The sequence below is a fragment of the Vipera berus genome (assembly GCF_964194415.1).
Source record: "Vipera berus genome assembly, chromosome: 3".
In the NCBI taxonomy this organism is placed as follows: Eukaryota; Metazoa; Chordata; class Lepidosauria; order Squamata; family Viperidae; genus Vipera; species Vipera berus.
In genome coordinates, this window is record NC_138204.1 from 1,495,468 (window position 1) to 1,512,511 (window position 17,044).

The 17,044-nt window shown below is 48.5% G+C and overlaps 1 protein-coding gene across 4 annotated transcripts in view; it reads right to left on the reverse strand.

Moving 5' to 3' along the window:
• The window catches only part of TGM2 (transglutaminase 2), a 73,010-nt gene that overhangs the window by 43,678 nt on the left and 12,288 nt on the right, over window positions 1-17,044 (reverse strand). For all 4 annotated transcript variants that reach the window (XM_081323746.1, XM_081323747.1, XM_081323748.1 and 1 more), the window contains exons 3-4: window positions 12,409-12,651; window positions 4,230-4,348 (exon numbers count right to left, since the gene is read on the reverse strand). In XM_081323746.1, coding sequence (XP_081179872.1) covers window positions 4,230-4,348; window positions 12,409-12,651 — 362 coding nt within the window. The remainder of the gene's footprint in view (window positions 1-4,229; window positions 4,349-12,408; window positions 12,652-17,044) is intronic.

The window sequence follows — 17,044 nt, forward strand, 5'->3', positions numbered from 1 at the left end:
CAGCTGGAATAGTGGTCTGGACTCAAGCAGGACTAAAAGCAATGGATAGGAAGAGCAGAAAAATAAGGACAATGAATCAATCATCCTTCATCCTTAGTAGCGACGCTGACAGACTCTACTTACCAAGGCAAATAGGTGGGCGTGAACCGTTGCAAGGACATCAGATGGTTGAAGAAAAAAAAAAAGGCTTTGGAAGAATATTTGAAGGACAACGAAGAAGATACACTGAAATTAATATATCAGGAAGGCTTACTGGAGAGAACAAACTGGCCTACAAGAGCGATCAAACGAAGAAGAGAAAGGAGGGAAGACAAAGCATTACATGGCCAACACATTTAAAAAAAGAAAAGTAACAGATAACGCAGATAACAACAAGACCTGGCAATGGCTAAGAGCAGGAACGTTGAAGAGACAGAGGGGCTAATTCTGGCCACGCAAGACCAAGCCGTAAGAACAAAGGTATACAAAGACAGAATTGAGAAGACAGTGAGAAACAGCAAGTGCTGCCTCTGAAAAGAAGTCAAAGAAGCGAGGACCACCTGGTGAGCAGCTGCAAGAAGATCAGCCAGTCTGACTACATACAATGGCACTACTTTGGAAGACAATATAGTAGCTGTGACTAGGGGGGCCTTTGCCCAGGTTCGCCTGGTGCGCCAGTTGCGGCCCTATCTGGACCGAGATGCCCTGTGTACGGTCACTCATGTGCTCGTGACCTCTCGTCTGGACTACTGCAACGCTCTCTACATAGGGCTTCCCTTGAAGACCACTCGGAGGCTCCAACTGGTACAGAATACAGCCGCGAGAGTTGTCTTGGGAGTTTCCCGGTACTCCCATGTTACACCTTTGCTCCGCGAGCTGCATTGGTTACCAGTTGTCTTCCGGGTGAGGTTCAAGGTCTTGGTGATGGTTTTTAAGTCCTTACATGGCATGGGTCCGAGATACCTCGGGGACCACCTGCTGCCGGCGTCGACTCCCCTCCGCCCTGTGCGTTCCCACAGAGAGGGCCTCCTCAGGGTGCCTCCGGTCAGGGAATGTCGGCTGGTGGCCCCCAGGGGGAGGGCCTTCTCTGTGGGCACCCCGGACTTATGGAATCGGTTGCCGGTTGAGCTCCGGACGGCGCCTGACCTTCGCTCCTTCCGACGCGATCTGAAGACCTATTTATTTGAACAAGCCGGCCTGGCCTGATGGGGGATGTGTTGGGGTTTTTTATTGTGGTTTTTTACATTATTATTTATTGTTTTAGCTCGGGCTTTGTATTTAATTCTCTTTTTAACATTTGTACCTTGTATTTTATATGTGCCCTGTTCACCGCCCTGAGTCCTTCGGGAGAAGGGCGGTATACAAATATAATAAACTTTAAACTTTAAAGTACTAACAACGGTTAGTACTTTAATACCCTTTGCCTGCAAGCAAGAATTGGTGGCACCATAAAATAGAAATAGAGCTGGAAGGGACCTTGGAGGTCTTCTAGTCCAGCCCACTGCTCGAGAACACTTACACACCCACTGGCCAATTAACATCTTAAAGACATAGCATTATGGTTAATATATTTTCAACCCAACATTGTAGGCTAACACCATATGCCTAACAGGTGGCACCATAAAATAGAAATAGAGCCGGAAGGGACCTTGGAGGTCTTCTAGTCCAGCCCACTGCTCGAGCAGGAGGACCTATACCATCTCAGACAAGTGACTGTCCAGTCTCTTCTTAAAAATCTCCAGTGATGGGGCGCCCACGATTTCTGGTAGCAAGCTGTTCCACTGGTTGATTGTCCTTAAGTGTCAGGAAGTGAACAGCCCTTAGTCCATGTCCAGACTAGTCCATGTCTAGTCAGGTTCACTGCAAAGTGTCAACACCACCAAGCATTCATGGAAAACTGGAGACAGTATTGGCAAATCACCAAATGGGAAAGGCTGGGCTTTGCTTACTTTGGTGCCAAGATGCCACCGGTCACGTCCAAAAAAGAAGCATAAACATGTTTTTAAAAAATTACTTTCCTAGTCGCCAATGTTTAAAAATAGGGTTGCATGTTACGGTACGCGGTGGTATGCTTTCGTATTTTTAGCCATGTTGCCCTGTGGTGAGATGGGTGGCCAACAAATATTTTAAAAAATAAAGACATCTAATAAAGGAGAATGTGTAGCTCAGGGTTGACAGGAGGCGTCCTTGATGCTCTCTTGAGTTTGGTGGTTTTCTTGCAGATGTTTCAGGACCCAAAGTGGGTAACATGTTGCCTAGTTTGGGTTATGAAAGGTCTGCAAAAACAAACAAACAACCCAGCTCAGAGAGCACCTGGGACACCCCCCCCCCCCAAATTAATCTGTTTTGTGGAGGGATCCTAAACTCTGCAGTTCCTGGATGGAAGGAGACCCTGGAAACAAAATTGGGGTGACGGTGATTTTTCCCCCCCACTTCACATGATTTGCCCTGGTCATCTCCCATCTTGACTACTGCAAAGCGCTCTACATGGGGCTACTCTTGAAGAGTATTTGGAAGCTTCAGCTGGTGTGGAATGTAGCCACGCAAGCAATTTTGGGTGCCCAGAGAAGGACACACATGACACCTCTGCTCCGCAAACTACACTGAAGTGGATCCACTTCAACGTGTTGGTTGTGACCTAAAGCCCCCCCCATAGCAGAGGGCCAGGTTACCTACCCACCCCTCTTTATTCCACCAGCCCGCCCCAACCGATCAGGCAGGGAAGGCCGGTGGCAGGCCCCGTTAGGTAAAGAATTCTGACTTGGGAAGGGGGGGTTTCCAGGAATGGAGCTTTCTCTGCAGGCCCCCAGTGTTCTGGTCTTCCGGAAAGGGGTGAAAACACATCCCTGCGTGGGGAGCCCTGAAACCCCCTCCCCCCCTGCCTTTTCTTAAAACCGGGTTTTAATTATTTTATTCTTGTTTTTAACTGCTTTTATTACAGGACGTATATATTGTTTTGATGTTTTGATGTCTATATGTATGATAGATAGATAGATAGATAGATAGATAGATAGATAGATAGATAGATAGATAGATAGATAGATAGATAGATAGATAGGTAGGTAGGTAGGTAGGTAGGTAGGTGGGTGGGTGGGTGGGTGGGTGGGTGGATGGATGGATGGATAGAGGGGCTGCATGGCTGCATGGATGGGTGGATGATAGATGGATGATAGATAGATAGATAGATAGATAGATAGATAGATAGATAGATAGATAGATAGATAGATAGGTAGGTAGGTGGGTGGGTGGATGGATGAATGGATGGAGGGGCTGCATGGCTGCATGGATGGGTGGATGATAGATGATAGATAGATAGATAGATAGATAGATAGATAGATAGATAGGTAGGTAGGTAGGTAGGTAGGTAGGTAGATAGATAGATAGATAGATAGATAGATAGATAGATAGATAGATAGATAGGTAGGTAGGTAGGTAGGTAGGTGGATGAATGGATGGAGGGGCTGCATGGCTGCATGGATGGGTGGATGATAGATAGATAGATAGATAGATAGATAGATAGATAGATAGATAGATAGATAGGTAGGTAGGTAGGTAGGTAGGTAGGTAGGTAGGTAGGTGGGTGGATGGATGAATGAATGGAGGGGCTGCATGGCTGCATGGATGGGTGGATGATAGATAGATAGATAGATAGATAGATAGATAGATAGATAGATAATAGATAGATAGATAGATAGATAGATAGATAGATAGATAGATAGATAGATAGACAGAGAGACAGAGAGACAGTTACAGAATAGCAACAGGTTGTGGGGAGGTAGACCGACACACCATCCATTCCTTCCCCACCAAAAAAATCTTTCTCTCCTCAGCTGAATGAAACCAAAATGAAACAGTCAATCTTCAAGATGGGTGAGAAGATGCCCATTTTACTGATCGATTGATTTAGAACACTGACATGGCTGCCTCTCTTACTCCCAATAGTCCTAGCTGACTCCCAACATCATTCACAAAATCAGAATAAACAAAACCCAGAAAAACCCACAATGACATCACATACCGTACCGCAGTGCCATAACGTTCCCCTCAATGATACATTTGGGTGTTCACTTCCCTCCTAACCCAGTTCCTGAGTGAAAAATCCAGGTCTTTATGGTCCTCTGGAAGGCGAAGGGGTGGGGTGGGGGGCTTTAAATGTTGGGGAGAGGCTATCCAAAGATTGGCCACCACAGAAAATTTGGCCCCACCAGGAGAGGCGGTCTCACCCACAGCTGGACAAGAGAACAGCTCACCTGTCCGAAGTTCCATGGGACGGGGACAATGTAGTCCTTTGATCCTTGGTAGATCAGGCCTTGTTGAGTCAACACATACTCAACCCGGTCCTCTTCGTTCTCCATGTAGGTGGAGTCCTCTGGCAAAAAAGAGGAAGCTCGGATGCAGGAGGCAGTTTTGGGATGGAGAGAAGCCCTGACACAAGAGGACTTCCGCAGAACATCTGTGTCCACCTTCCCCCGGGGGACCTGGTCTTCCAGAACATTGGCCATCCACCCAGAACATTGGCCATCCTTGAGCAGGGGGCTGGACTAGAAGATCTCCAGGGTCCCTTCCAGCTCTATTCTGTTCTGTTCTGTTCTATCCTAGTCTACCAAAGCCCTCCAAAATCAAGAGGACATCTGATTGATGCAAAATCTGATTCCGTATTTCACCCCCAGAAACTCCCAGCCACCTTGGCTGAGGATCACGGGAGTGGGCAATCCAGCCCACGTCCCAAGGACGGCCAACCTGGAGAAACCACCTTGAAGCAAAGAATGAACAAAGACAGATGACTTCTCCTGAAAAAATACACCCGGCTTCATTCTTTGCTGTCAGCAAAATAGAGAGGTTTCCTCTTATCAGCAGCCAAGAAAAGCTTCAGGAAGGTGAGGATAATGGGAATTGATTAGTTTATCAGTAATCCCCTTGAAGCAAACCGTGTGTTGTTGGTTTGTTGGCTTGTGTTGGGAGAGGGCCAACTCCCAGACTCCCGACAGGAAAAAAACAAAGTTACGTTTTCAAGGTTGATTGAGATCATCCCTTGAGGTTCTCCATGATGTTCAGTTGGACTTCAGCTGTCTTTGGACCAGGTGACAATTTGTAGCTTTCAGTCTGGCCCCAGAAGCTAAAGATGAGCCCAGGGGTGTCCACAGAGCAGGTCAAAAAAGTCAAGATGGCAGATTAAATGGGTGCAACTGAAACTCCGATGGTGGAGTCTCCATCACAGCCTTGAGTATTCCAGCTTGACTTGTTTGACAAGGTCCTTCAGATCCTTCTATGGTGACCCATCTTAGCCACCAGGAAGAGATGGTTTTCTGGCTCTGAGCCAGAATGGACGGTGGCTGAGAGGCTACCTAGGAAAATTTCTCAGTCACCCCAAAATATGAGGGGGTTCCTCCAGAAACCTGGTCAAGGATCCAGGAGCTGCAGGTCATCTTCAACGTACGGCCACAACTGGGCCAGAATTTCCACTGTAAGCAAGGCAGCTGTAGAAGTGCGTCACACCCAATTTTATGTCCCATTTTTGCCACAAGCGAACCACTGCAGTTGTTAAGTGAATCGCACCGTCGGTAAGTGAATCCAGCTTCCCCCATTGACTTCGCTTGTTGGAAGCCAGCTGGGATGGTCACAAATGGTGACCACACGACCCATGATGCTGCGACAGTCCTAGATACCTGCTGGTTTGTTAAGCACCCAAATTGGGATCAAACGATTGTGGGGACGCAGCAAAGGTTGTAAGTGTGAGGGTCCGTTATAAGTCTTCTTTGTTTTTTTTCAGGGGCACTGTAACTTAGGACAGTCACTAAATGAACAGTCGTAAATGGAGGACTACCCGTATTCGAGTATTTGTGCCCTGAACTCTAATTTTGTATCCATTCCAAGCATCTGTGCCAAGCTCTGGGCCTTCCTTGCCTAGCCCCACTCTGGTAATTAAGGGTTTCCCTTAATTAATTAATGAGCTGCAGACTGAAAAGTAAAGTGGTTCCAGCTGTGACGCAAGGAATGGAAACGCCTGCGCCGCCCTGGGCAACAGGGAAGATTATATTTTCCAGTTGTGCTCTGGGTAAGTTTTTCTAAGCCCTGTGAATTGATTGGGGTGTGTGTGTGTTGGGGGTGTTTCTGATTAGTTAAACTGAATAAATTTTAAAATAAAATTAACAGGGAACTGATGAAGTTATCTAGTTTGGTAGTGAAGCCTCTGCAAGAAAGCCACAAAGCTCAGAGAGCATCAAGGACTCCAGAGTCCTCCCCCTCCTCCTCCTCCTCCTCTTCCTCCTCCTCCTCCTCCTCCTCCTCCCTTCTAGCACTGATGATGTTACCTAGATGGGTCATGAAATGTCTTCAAGAAAACCACCAAGCTCAGAGAGCAAAAAGGACCACACAGTCCATTTCCTCCTCCTCTTCCTCCTTCCTCCTCCTCCTCCTCCTCCTCCTCCTCCTCCTCCTCCTCCTCCTCCTCCCTGCCAATTCCCCTCCCTTCTGGCACTGATGATTTTCCCTAGTTGGGTCTTGACCCCATTGTTGACGTCTCCTCCCCAGACTCCGCCATTCCCGAAACTACCCCCTACCACGGGGGGGGGGGGGGGTCTCTTCCTGCCCTCTGCCCGGGAGAGCAGCAGAAGACCTGAGAAGCCCATCCAGCCTTGTGGGATCCTCCAAGCTCCACCCCCGCCAAGTGGGGCTTCCTCATCCCTTCATCTGGCAGCTCTTTAGCGCAAAGGCTGGTAGACTCCAGGGAACCGGGACGGGGGTCAGCCGGGGAACAGGGGGTCCTGGAGTGACCTCAGCGGGGGCACCGAAGCCGTGGAGCAGCCCTGGAAGCCTTCCGGCCTTCCGGCCGTTCCCACTCAAGCTCATTGGTGCCCCCGGGTCTTCCGAATCACAGAAGGACGGTGTTGATGGGGCCTCGGTGGCCTTCTAGTCCAACCCTTCTGGACTTGAAGAGAAGAGAGCTGGAAGGGGCCTTGGAGATCTTCTAGTCCAGCCCCCCGCTCAAGCAGGAGAACCTATACCGTCTCAAGACAGGTGACTGTCTAGTCCAGTCTCTTCTTAAAAACCTCCAGGGATGGAGCGCCCACCGTTTCTTTTTTATTTTTTTTAATTTTATTTTTAATTCCATTTATATCCCGTCCTTCTATGAAGACTCAGGGCGGCTTACAAGCTTAGCAGTAGCCTTCATTTTATGTATATGCCTGCTTGTTAGTGCTTTCACACACACACCCCAAGCGGCATTATTATGAAGTCAGCTTAATTGCCCCCAACAATCTGGGTTTCTGTCCCCAACAATCTGGGTTTCTGGAGGCAAGCTGTTCCACTGGTTGATTGTCCTCACTGTTAGGAAGTTTCTCCTTAGTTCCAGGTTGCTTCTCTCCTTGTCTCTGACTTCACCTACGTCTCTGTGTATTTACTTATGTATCTATTTTTCCTCATTTCTGAACTACTCCTCTCCCTCTAACAGGGGCTCTGGGCGGTGTACAATAAACGTTGAAATAGAAAACGGCAGAGGTAGCTCTCAACTTACAGCCATTTGCTCGAAGTTGCAACAGCACTACCTCTATGCAGCTAGTCCTCAATGTTCAACAGTTCATTTAGTGACTGTTCAAAATTACAACGGCCCTGCAAAAAGGGACTTATGATTGTTGCTGCATCCCTCGTGGACACCTGATCAAAATTCAGAGACTTGGCAACTGACTCATATTTGTGACGCTCGCCATGTCCCCCGGGGTCAGGCGATCCCCTTTTGCGACCTTCTGACAAGCAAAGTCAAGGGGGGGGAGCCAGATTCATTTAATAACCGTGTTACTAAGTGGAAAATTGCAGCGATTCCCTTAACAAGGGTGGCCAAGAAAATCTATACCAAATGTTCTGCAGATGGCATTTAACACCGGTGAGGTTAGCAAAAATGTTTAAAAACTCATCAAGGAGAGAAGCAACCTGGAACTAAGGAGAAACTTCCTGACAGTGAGAACAATTAACCAGTGGAACTACCAACCACCAGAAGAGGTGAATGCTCCAACACTGGAGGGTTTTAAGAAGAGACTGGACAGCCATTTGTCTGAAATGGTATAGGGTCTCCTGCCTGAGCAGGGGTTGGACTAGATGACCTCCAGGATCCCTTCCATTATTATTATTATTATTGTTATTGTTGTTGTTGTTGTTGTTGTTGTTGTTGTTGTTATTATTATTATTATTATTATTATTATTATTATTATTATTATTATTATTATTATCTAGCAACTGTTGGAAATGTAGACAAAAACCAGGCACTCATTACCATCTTTGGTGGACATACCCCAAAGCTAAAAGATTCTGGTCAAGAAGACACACACGGTTAGAGAAAATGACTAAAAAAACCACATAGATTTTAAGCCAGAATTATTTTTGTCAGGCCTAATGGTAGGCAACCATGAGAAAGAGTGTATATATCTAATTTTACATGTATTAACTGCAGCGAGAATTGTATTCGCTCAACATTGGAAAAAAGGAAGTTTTACCAATGGAGGAAGACTTAATTAAAAAAAAAATTAGATTGTGCAGAAATGGATAGATTGACATTGAAAATGAAAGAGAAAGAAGATTCGGTGTACTTTTAGAACAGGGGTGTCAAACTGCCGGCCTGCGGGCCAGACGCGTCACGCGGAAGCTGTGCCCACCCCATGGCAAAACTGTCTTGGTATGTTGCGTGACATCACGTGACGTTGCAGGTTGACATGTCTGCTTTAGAACATGGGATACCTTTTATCAATGGTTAGAAAAACGAGGTAGAGAGAAAGGAATTTAAACATGTATTAGTAAGTTAAATGTTGGAACCTAGACAATGTCTTGCTGATAATATGTTAAAATATTATATATTGTATATATATATATATATATATATATATATATATATATATATATATATATATATATATATATATATATATATATATATATATATATATATATATATATATATATATATATATATATATATATATATATATATATATATATACAACTGTGGCCAAGAAAGGCCTTAAAATGGGGCAAAATTCACCTTAACAACTGTCCCGCTTAGCAACATAAATTTTGTTCTCCATTGCAGTCGTAAGCAGAGGGCTACTTGTACATAATCACAAAACATTAGAATTAAAATATTAATTCTCATTAAATTCTCTGTTTAGAATTAACGATTCAACTCTCATTTAATTCTAATTAAATTAAACGTAATGATACGTTAGAGTTAAAACTGCGAGAATTGAAATTTGTCAAAAGGTCAGTCTGTTTTTCCTACGCAAACGGTCATTTTTTCCAACCCCCCCACCCCCCTTGTTTGTCCTTTCTCCTCCTGTTTTCCTTGAATGAGTCAAGGAAATAGACACACCTCGGGGAGGGGGGGGGGAGAAAGACTTTTGTTCCCCGCGGTTAGGTGGAAAAATAATCGCAGGGCCAGAATGTTTGAATTCACGCTAAAAACCTCTGGAGGACGAGTATTCATCGCTTGCGAGCAAGGAACATGCGTCCTTGCAAAGGAAGAAATGGGGCTGAAAAGAAAGATATTATTATCCTATTTGTTTTCTCTTTTGCAAGAGGCCGATCAGACCGGCCCGATGGGATGGTCAAGCCGGCGTCTGCCAACACACGTCATCAACATGTGGAATGAGTGTTTGCTCAAGGAGAAAGGCGGCATAACATTCGGGCTACTCCGATGTTTGGTCTGGGCTGCCGTGAATGTGTCATGGGAAAAGCCCCCTTTCGCAAAGACGTGTTGAAAGAGAGGCCGGGGGTGGGTGGGTGGAGGGGACGCCAATCTTTTTTGCCTGCCATTTTAGATTTCCTTCCAAAAGGCTCTTTGTGGTTCTTTTCGCTCTGCGGTTTAGTGAGAAGAAACATCGAATAACAGAGTTGGAAGGGACCTCGGAGGTCTTCTAGTCCAACCCCCTGCTCAATGTAGGAGACCCTACTATGCCATCCTGATCAAATGGCTGTCCGGTCTCTTCTTCAAAACCTCCAGTGTTGGAGCGCCCACAACTTCTGAAGGCAAGTGGTTCCACTGGCTAATTGTCCTCACTGTCAGGAAGTTTCTCCTTAGTTCCAGGTTGCTTCTCTCCTTGATGAGTTTCCATCCATTGCTTCTTGTCCTGCCTTCAGGTGCTTTGGAGAAGAGCTTGGCTGCCTCTTCTTTGGGGCAGCCCCTGAGAGATTGGAAGGCTGCTATCATGTCCCCCCCTCATCCTTCTCTTCATTAAACTAGACATGCCGAATTCCAGCAACCATTCTTCCTATGTTTTAGCCTCCAGTCCCCTGATCATAGAACACAGAATAGATAAATAGAGCCGGAAGGGACCTTGGAGGTCTTCTAGTCCAACCCTCTGCTCAAGGCAGGAGACCCTATATCATTACAAACAAATGGCTGTCTTCTTGAAATCCTCTAGTGTTGGAGCAATCACAACTTCTGGAGGCAACTTCTGTTCCACTGGTTAATTGTTCTCAATGTCAGGAATTTTCTCCTTAGTTCCAGGTTGCTTCTCTCCTTGATGAGTTTCCATCCGTTGCTTCTTGTCCTGCCTTCAGAGGCTTTGGAGGATACCTACCCAATTCCTGCAACTGTTCTTCCTATGTTTTAGCCTCCAGCCCTCCAATCATCGCTGTTGCTCTTTTCTGCACTCTTTCCAGAGTCTCAACATCTTTTTTTATATTGTGATGACCAAAACTGGACATCAGCAACATCAACATCAATCAACATGTCAGACTTGAGTCCAATATTTTGGTCACCGCAGAATAAGAGAGTTGGAAGGGACCTTGACATCCTCTTCTTTGTGACAGCTCCTCAAGTTGTGGAAGAGAACTGTCCTATCGCCCCTACTCCTTCTCTTCATCACACCTATTCCCCTCAATTGTCCATCGTATGGTCTAGCCTCCAGACCCACATCCATCCTTGTTGCTCTTCTCTGCCCAAGAGGTGCCCACAAGGAGACCAGCCATCCTCTCTCGACTTCTGAAGAGGGTCCACATCTGGAGATTGAAACAGACCGGACCTCCAGTCCCCAAGACCTTCTGCTCACCTCTTGGAAGTTGCTTCTCCATCATCTATGGGGTCTTCAGAGAACGATGGAGTTCTCAGAAAGGGGAGTTTGAGTGACCCAGGATAAGGGGGATAATATCTACCCTGTTCCTCAGGAAGTCTTCCCCGTCTTACTAAGTGGCAAATTATGGACAGGAAGATGGCCCCATGATATCTCAGTTCAAAATCCCTTTGGAGTTGATCTCCTGCCACAGGCAGAGGATTGTACTAGAAGACAAAGAGGATCAGGGCACTGGAGGCTAAAACACATAAGGAAATTGGATATGTCTAGTTTACTGAAGAGAAGGACCAGTGGTAACATGATAGCAGTCTCCCAATATCTCAGGGGCTGCCCCAAAGAAGAGGGAGTCAAGCTCTTCTCCAAAGCACCTGAAGGCAGGACAAGAAGCCACGGATGGAAACTCACCAAGGAGAGAAGCAACCCGGAATTAAGGAGGAATTTCCTGACAGTCTACCCCTGGTTTAGTAACTGTTTAGTAACTGTTCAAAGTCACAACATCATTCTTAAAAAAATGACATGACTGTTTTTCACATTTAGGACCGCCGCAACCTCCCCGTGGGTCACGTGATCAAAATTGGGACACTTGGTGACTGACTCGTGCTTACGACGGTCGCAGAGTCCCCAGGGGGTCACGCAATCCCCTTTTGTGACCTTCTGACAAGCAAAGTCAAGGGGGAAAGCCAGATTTGCTTAACGTCCGTGTGATTAACTTGACAACTGCAGGGGTTCACTTCAGAACGGTGGCAAGAAAAGTCGTAAAATGGAGCAAAACTCACTTAACAACTATCTCGCTTAACGACAAAAGTCGAGCATTACCTGTATTCAAAGTTATAACGACACTAAAAAAAGTGACTTCGGAGCGTTTTCCACCCTTACAACCATGATCAAAATTCAGATGCTTGCCAACTGCAACTGACTCATAGTTATGACGGTCGCAGCATCCCCCGGGTCACGTGATCCCCTTTTGCGACCTTCTGACAATGGGACGGCCAGACTCATTTAACAACCGTGTCGCTAACTTGGCAACCGCAGCGATTCACTTCCCAAATGTGGCAGGGAAAATTGCAAATTGGGGCAAAACCCAACTCCACAACGGTGTCGCTTAACAATGGAAATTGTGGGGTCAGTTGTGGACGCAGGTCGAGGACTGCGTGCCCCTGAACGACAGGAAGGAGTTAGAAGAATCATCTCTGGCGTCCTGGGAAGTTACTGCTGCTCAGTGTAGGAGATCCTTCTCCAGGGTGGGTCCCTCAAGAGGGGTTGGCTCTGCAACCCAGGAGAAGCTCAGCCAATCCTCAGGGTGGAGAAATCTGGGCCGACGGTGCTGGGAGGGATCTCCCCAGATCTAGCCTGGAAGAAGGAGAAGTCTTACCTGGACACCAGGGGTTGAAGAGCAGGACGAACTCCCCCAGCGGGAAGCTGGAGCCTTGGGCCTGGCTGGAGGCGTCCAGGACCAGGCGGTAGCGGCCGATGCGGGCGTCCGGAGGGGAGGCGATGGCCACCGAGAGCGAGAGGCCCTCCTGGTGCTCCACGGCCGAACTCCAGGCCGAGCTCTCCAGGGAGCAAGAGAGCGGGAAGGGGGCCCGGGTCCCCGAGGTCTCGATGGGGCAAGGTCCTGCGGGAGGGAGGGAGGGAGGGATTGATAGAGGGAGAGAGGGAGGGAGGGAGGGAGGGAGGGAAGAATGGAGGAAGGGATTGACAGAGGGAGAGAGAGAGGGAAGAAGGGAGGAAGGAAGGGATTGATAGAGGGAAAGAGGGAGAGAGGGAGGAAGGGAGGGAGAGAGGGAAGGAAGAATGGAGGAAGGGATTGACAGAGGGAGAGAGAGAGGGAGGAAGGAAGAGAGGGAAGAAGGGAGGAAGGAAGGGATTGACAGGGAAAGAGGGAGGGAGAGAGGGAGGGAAGAATGAAGGAAGGGATTGACAGAGGGAGAGAGAGAGAGGGAGGAAGGAAGAGAGGGAAGAAGGGAGGGAGGAAGGAAGGGATTGACAGGGAAAGAGGGAGGGAGAGAGGGAAGAAAGAATGGAGGAAGGGATTGACAAAGGGAGAGAGGGAAGGAGGGAGGGAGGAAGGGAGGGATTGACAGGGAAAGAGGGAGGAGGGAAAGAGGAAAGAAGGAAGGAAGGGATTGATAAAGAGGGAGGATTGAAGGAAGGAAGGGAGAGAAGGAAGGGAGGCAAGGGAGAGAGAGAGAGAAGAAGGATACAGGTGAGTTTGTGATCCAATCCTTCCAAGGTCTTATGGGAGTTTCAGGGCTCGCCCCTTGTGGTGCTGGGGTGTGTGTGTGTTTGGGGGGGGTCCTTTCAGGAAGCCCCTAATGGCATAAGGGGAAAAGGTGTCCCACGAGGAAGACTTGGTATCCCCTGCCCGCAAACTCTTTTGTCCCCTCGATGGATTGCTCCGCAGTCCAGATCAGTCTGTCTCAAACCTGCTCACCGGAAGACGGGTGGACTTCAACTCCCAGAATTCCCCGGCCAGCAAGGAGACCACCCCAAAGGAGAGCAGAGGTCAACCTATCCCGGCTCCCCAAACAACTTACGCCCAGCCCTTGCCTTGCCCGGCTCTGTGGCTGCCCCCGTCCGACTGCCCGGGGCAGCTCCTGGCAGGCCTTTGGGGCTGTGCCCAGGTGCCAGGGGGCTGGCAAGCGCCCCCCTCCCCGCGCTCTCCTGCCAAGGGCTCTGGCCCTGGGGAAGCTGGGGGGGGGGATTCTGGGCGTCCACTGCAAAGCCCTGGCCAGGAGGGGAGCTCATTGGTCGGTAGGTGTGCAGGTGTGTTTTTGTCTCTCTCTGTGTGTGTTTGTGCTCTTCTCACCCAGAACAACTACAGTTCCTCCCACCCACCCCCCCAAGATTAGGCTGCTTTACCACATGCTCTGTTGGCATCTCATAAAGGCTGGGCTGGTAGTCAAGCAGGCTGGGCACCTGCCCCACCCTGGCTGTAAACTTCCATTGGCATCTCTCCCTCCTTCCCTCCCTCCCTTCCCTTCCCTTTCCTCTTCCCTTCCCCTTCTCCCGTTCCTTTCCTTTCTCCCCTCCCCTCCCCTCCCCTCCCCTCCCCTCTCATCTCCTCTCCTCTCCTCCCCTCTCATCTCCTTCCTTCCTTCCTTCCTTCCTTCCTTCCTTCCTTCCTTCCTTCCTTCCTTCCTTCCTTCCTTCCTTCCTTCCTTCCCTCCCTTTTCCTCCTTCCTTCCTTCCTTCCTTCCTTCCTTCCTTCCTTCCTTCCCTCCCTCCCTCCCTCCCTCCCTCCCTCCCTCTGCCCAGTGCCAGGACAGGCTGCCTGCTTGCCCTGCAAGCTGCCCATCTGGCAGAAGGATGGGCGTCTCTCACAGTGAGAGGCTGGCATCAGCAGCCGGGCGTGAAAAGACACACGAGCCTGCAGGGAGGGGTGTGTTTGCCTCCCCCTCCAGCTGGCCACTGAGAAGCCGTCTCGCCCCCCGCCCCCGCCCCCCCCCCCCCGACTGGGGAGGCCGAGCACTGACTCAGCAGCCCCAGGAGGGGCGAGACAGGGGCTTCCTTCATCCTTGCAAAGAAGGGGGAGGGAGGGGGAGGCAGAGAGGTGTCGCTTCCTGGGGGGGGCTGCCAACTCCTCGCAGCCCAGCCCAGCCTCTGCCCACCCTCCCACCCACCGTGCCAGCAACACCGGCTCTTTGTGCCGAGAGGCCAGGACAGATGGGGACGGGGGGGGGGGAGGCTGCAGGACAGACCCTCCTTCAGGTTTGCCTGCCTTGACCCCGACTCTGCCCTTCCGGAGAGACAGGGACCCTATTCATCCAGGCCCAGGAGCTGGCAGGATGCCCCCCTGCTGGGGGGTGTGTGTGAGTGCAAGGCAGGGTCACCTTTTGCCCAAGCATAGCGGGGGGTGTCTTCTCTTGCCCACAGCCCAAATCCCCATCTCTCTCCGTCAATTACAGTATATTGGTCACAATCCAGCAGGGTCTGCAAACATCACGGCGACAGCGCCAGTTATATCCTCAACGCCGCTTTCCTCGCAAGGGGGCGGGGTGGGGGCTGCCCTCTTGACTTTCCTTTTTTTTTAACTTTGGATTTAAAACCAGTTTCTGTGGAGCAGATGGGTTCTTTAAGATGGGTTGACTTCAACTCCCGGAATTGCTCGGTCAGCTAAAATGGGTGGTCTTCAAATCCCAGGATAGCCCAATTTGCTATGGTTGCCCAGGTTCGCCTGGTGCGCCAGTTGCGGCCCTACCTGGACCGGGATGCCTTGCGCACAGTCACTCATGCACTCGTGACCTCCTGATTGGACTACTGCAATGCTCTCTACATGGGGCTGCCCTTGAGGACCACTCGGAGGCTTCAACTGGTGCAGAATGCGGCCGCGCGAGTCCTGATGGGGGCTTCTTGATACTCCCGTGTAACACCTCTTCTCCGTGAGCTGCATTGGCTTCCGGTTGCCCTCTGGGTGAGATTCAAGGTGCTGGTGATGACCTATAAAGCCCTAAATGGCATGGGTCCGGGATATCTGAGGGAGCACCTGCTGCCGGCATCAAATGCCCTTCGTCCAGTGCGCTCCCACAGGCAGGGTCTTCTCAGGGTGCCGCTGGTAAAAGATTGCTGGCGGACAACACCCAGGGATAGGGCCTTCTCAGTGGGGGCGCCTGCCCTCTGGAACCAGCTGCCAGTGGAGCTCAGGACTGCCCCCGACCTGCGTTCATTCCGCCGGGACCTGAAGACCTGGCTCTTTGAGCTTTCTGGCCTGGACTGAGAGTATTAATTGGGGTTTTAATTGGATTCTAATTGTGATTTTTATTTATTCAAGGTTAATGTAATCATTTTAATTGTTTTTAATTTTTGTAATTGTTCTATTGTTTTTTAAAAAAACCTTGTGAACCGCCCTGAGTCCTAGGGGAGAAGGGCGGTATATAAGTTTAATTAATAATAATAATAAATAATTAGCTAGGATGGGTGGTCTTCAACTCCCAGGATAGCCCAGCTTCTGAGAGTTAAAGTCCACCCATCATGCAGCATCCAAGCTTAAGTTGACTGACATTCTGCAATTAATGCTTTATAGAACATTGCAAAGATACGCTAAGGGAAGCACCTTGATATCAAAACAAGAAATATAAACATTTTTTTGAGCTTGGGGGCAAAATCTCTGCTTTATGTCTACGGAGACTCTCAATCAGCCAAGTCATGGTTGTCCCAAAGTTTTTGTGTTTTTTCCCCAAAAGGCAACTGGACTTCTTTGGTGTGTTTTTTTTTCCCATTGGAAATTTTTCACTTCTCATCCAGTTCTGAAGAAGCTTCTTGAATAAGAAGAGAAATGTTTTCAAAGAAAAAAAACCCACCAAGAATTTCCAGCTGCCTTTTGGAAAAAGAGCATCCTTGGGACAAAAACTGTCTCTACTTAAAAAAGAAGGGAAAAATATCCCTAAATATAATATAGATATTACATATAATGAACGGTTGCAGGAAGTAGGTATATCTAGTTTAGTGAAAAGAAGGACTAGGGGTGACATGACAGCAGTCTTCCAATATTTGGGGGGGCTGCCACAAAGAAGAAGTAATCAAACTATTCTCCAAAGCCCCAGAAGGCAGGACAAGAAGCAATGGATGGAGAGAAGCAACCTGGAACTAAGGAGAAACTTCCTGACAGTTAGAACAATTAACCAGTGGAACAACCTGCCTCCAGAAGTGGTGAATGCTCCAACACTGGAAGTTTTTAAGAAGAGACTGGACAGCCATTTGTCTGAAATATATAGCGTTTCCTGCCTGAGCAGGGGGTTGGACTAGATGACCTCCAAGGTCCCTTCCAACTCTGTTATTCTGTTAAATATTTCACCTCTGACTTGCCCGTTCTTCGCTCTCCAATCCTTTTGCCATGCAAGTATAAACTTTACAAACTGTACCCTGAATGTTTATCTTTGCCTTACTGTGTGACATATAATCCAGATGGAAGCTGTTGCTGATTAAATTTACTTCTGTTACGTATCTATATAGTAGTGTTCCAATATTTGAGGAGCTCCTACAAAGACGGGAGGGTCAGATTATTCTCC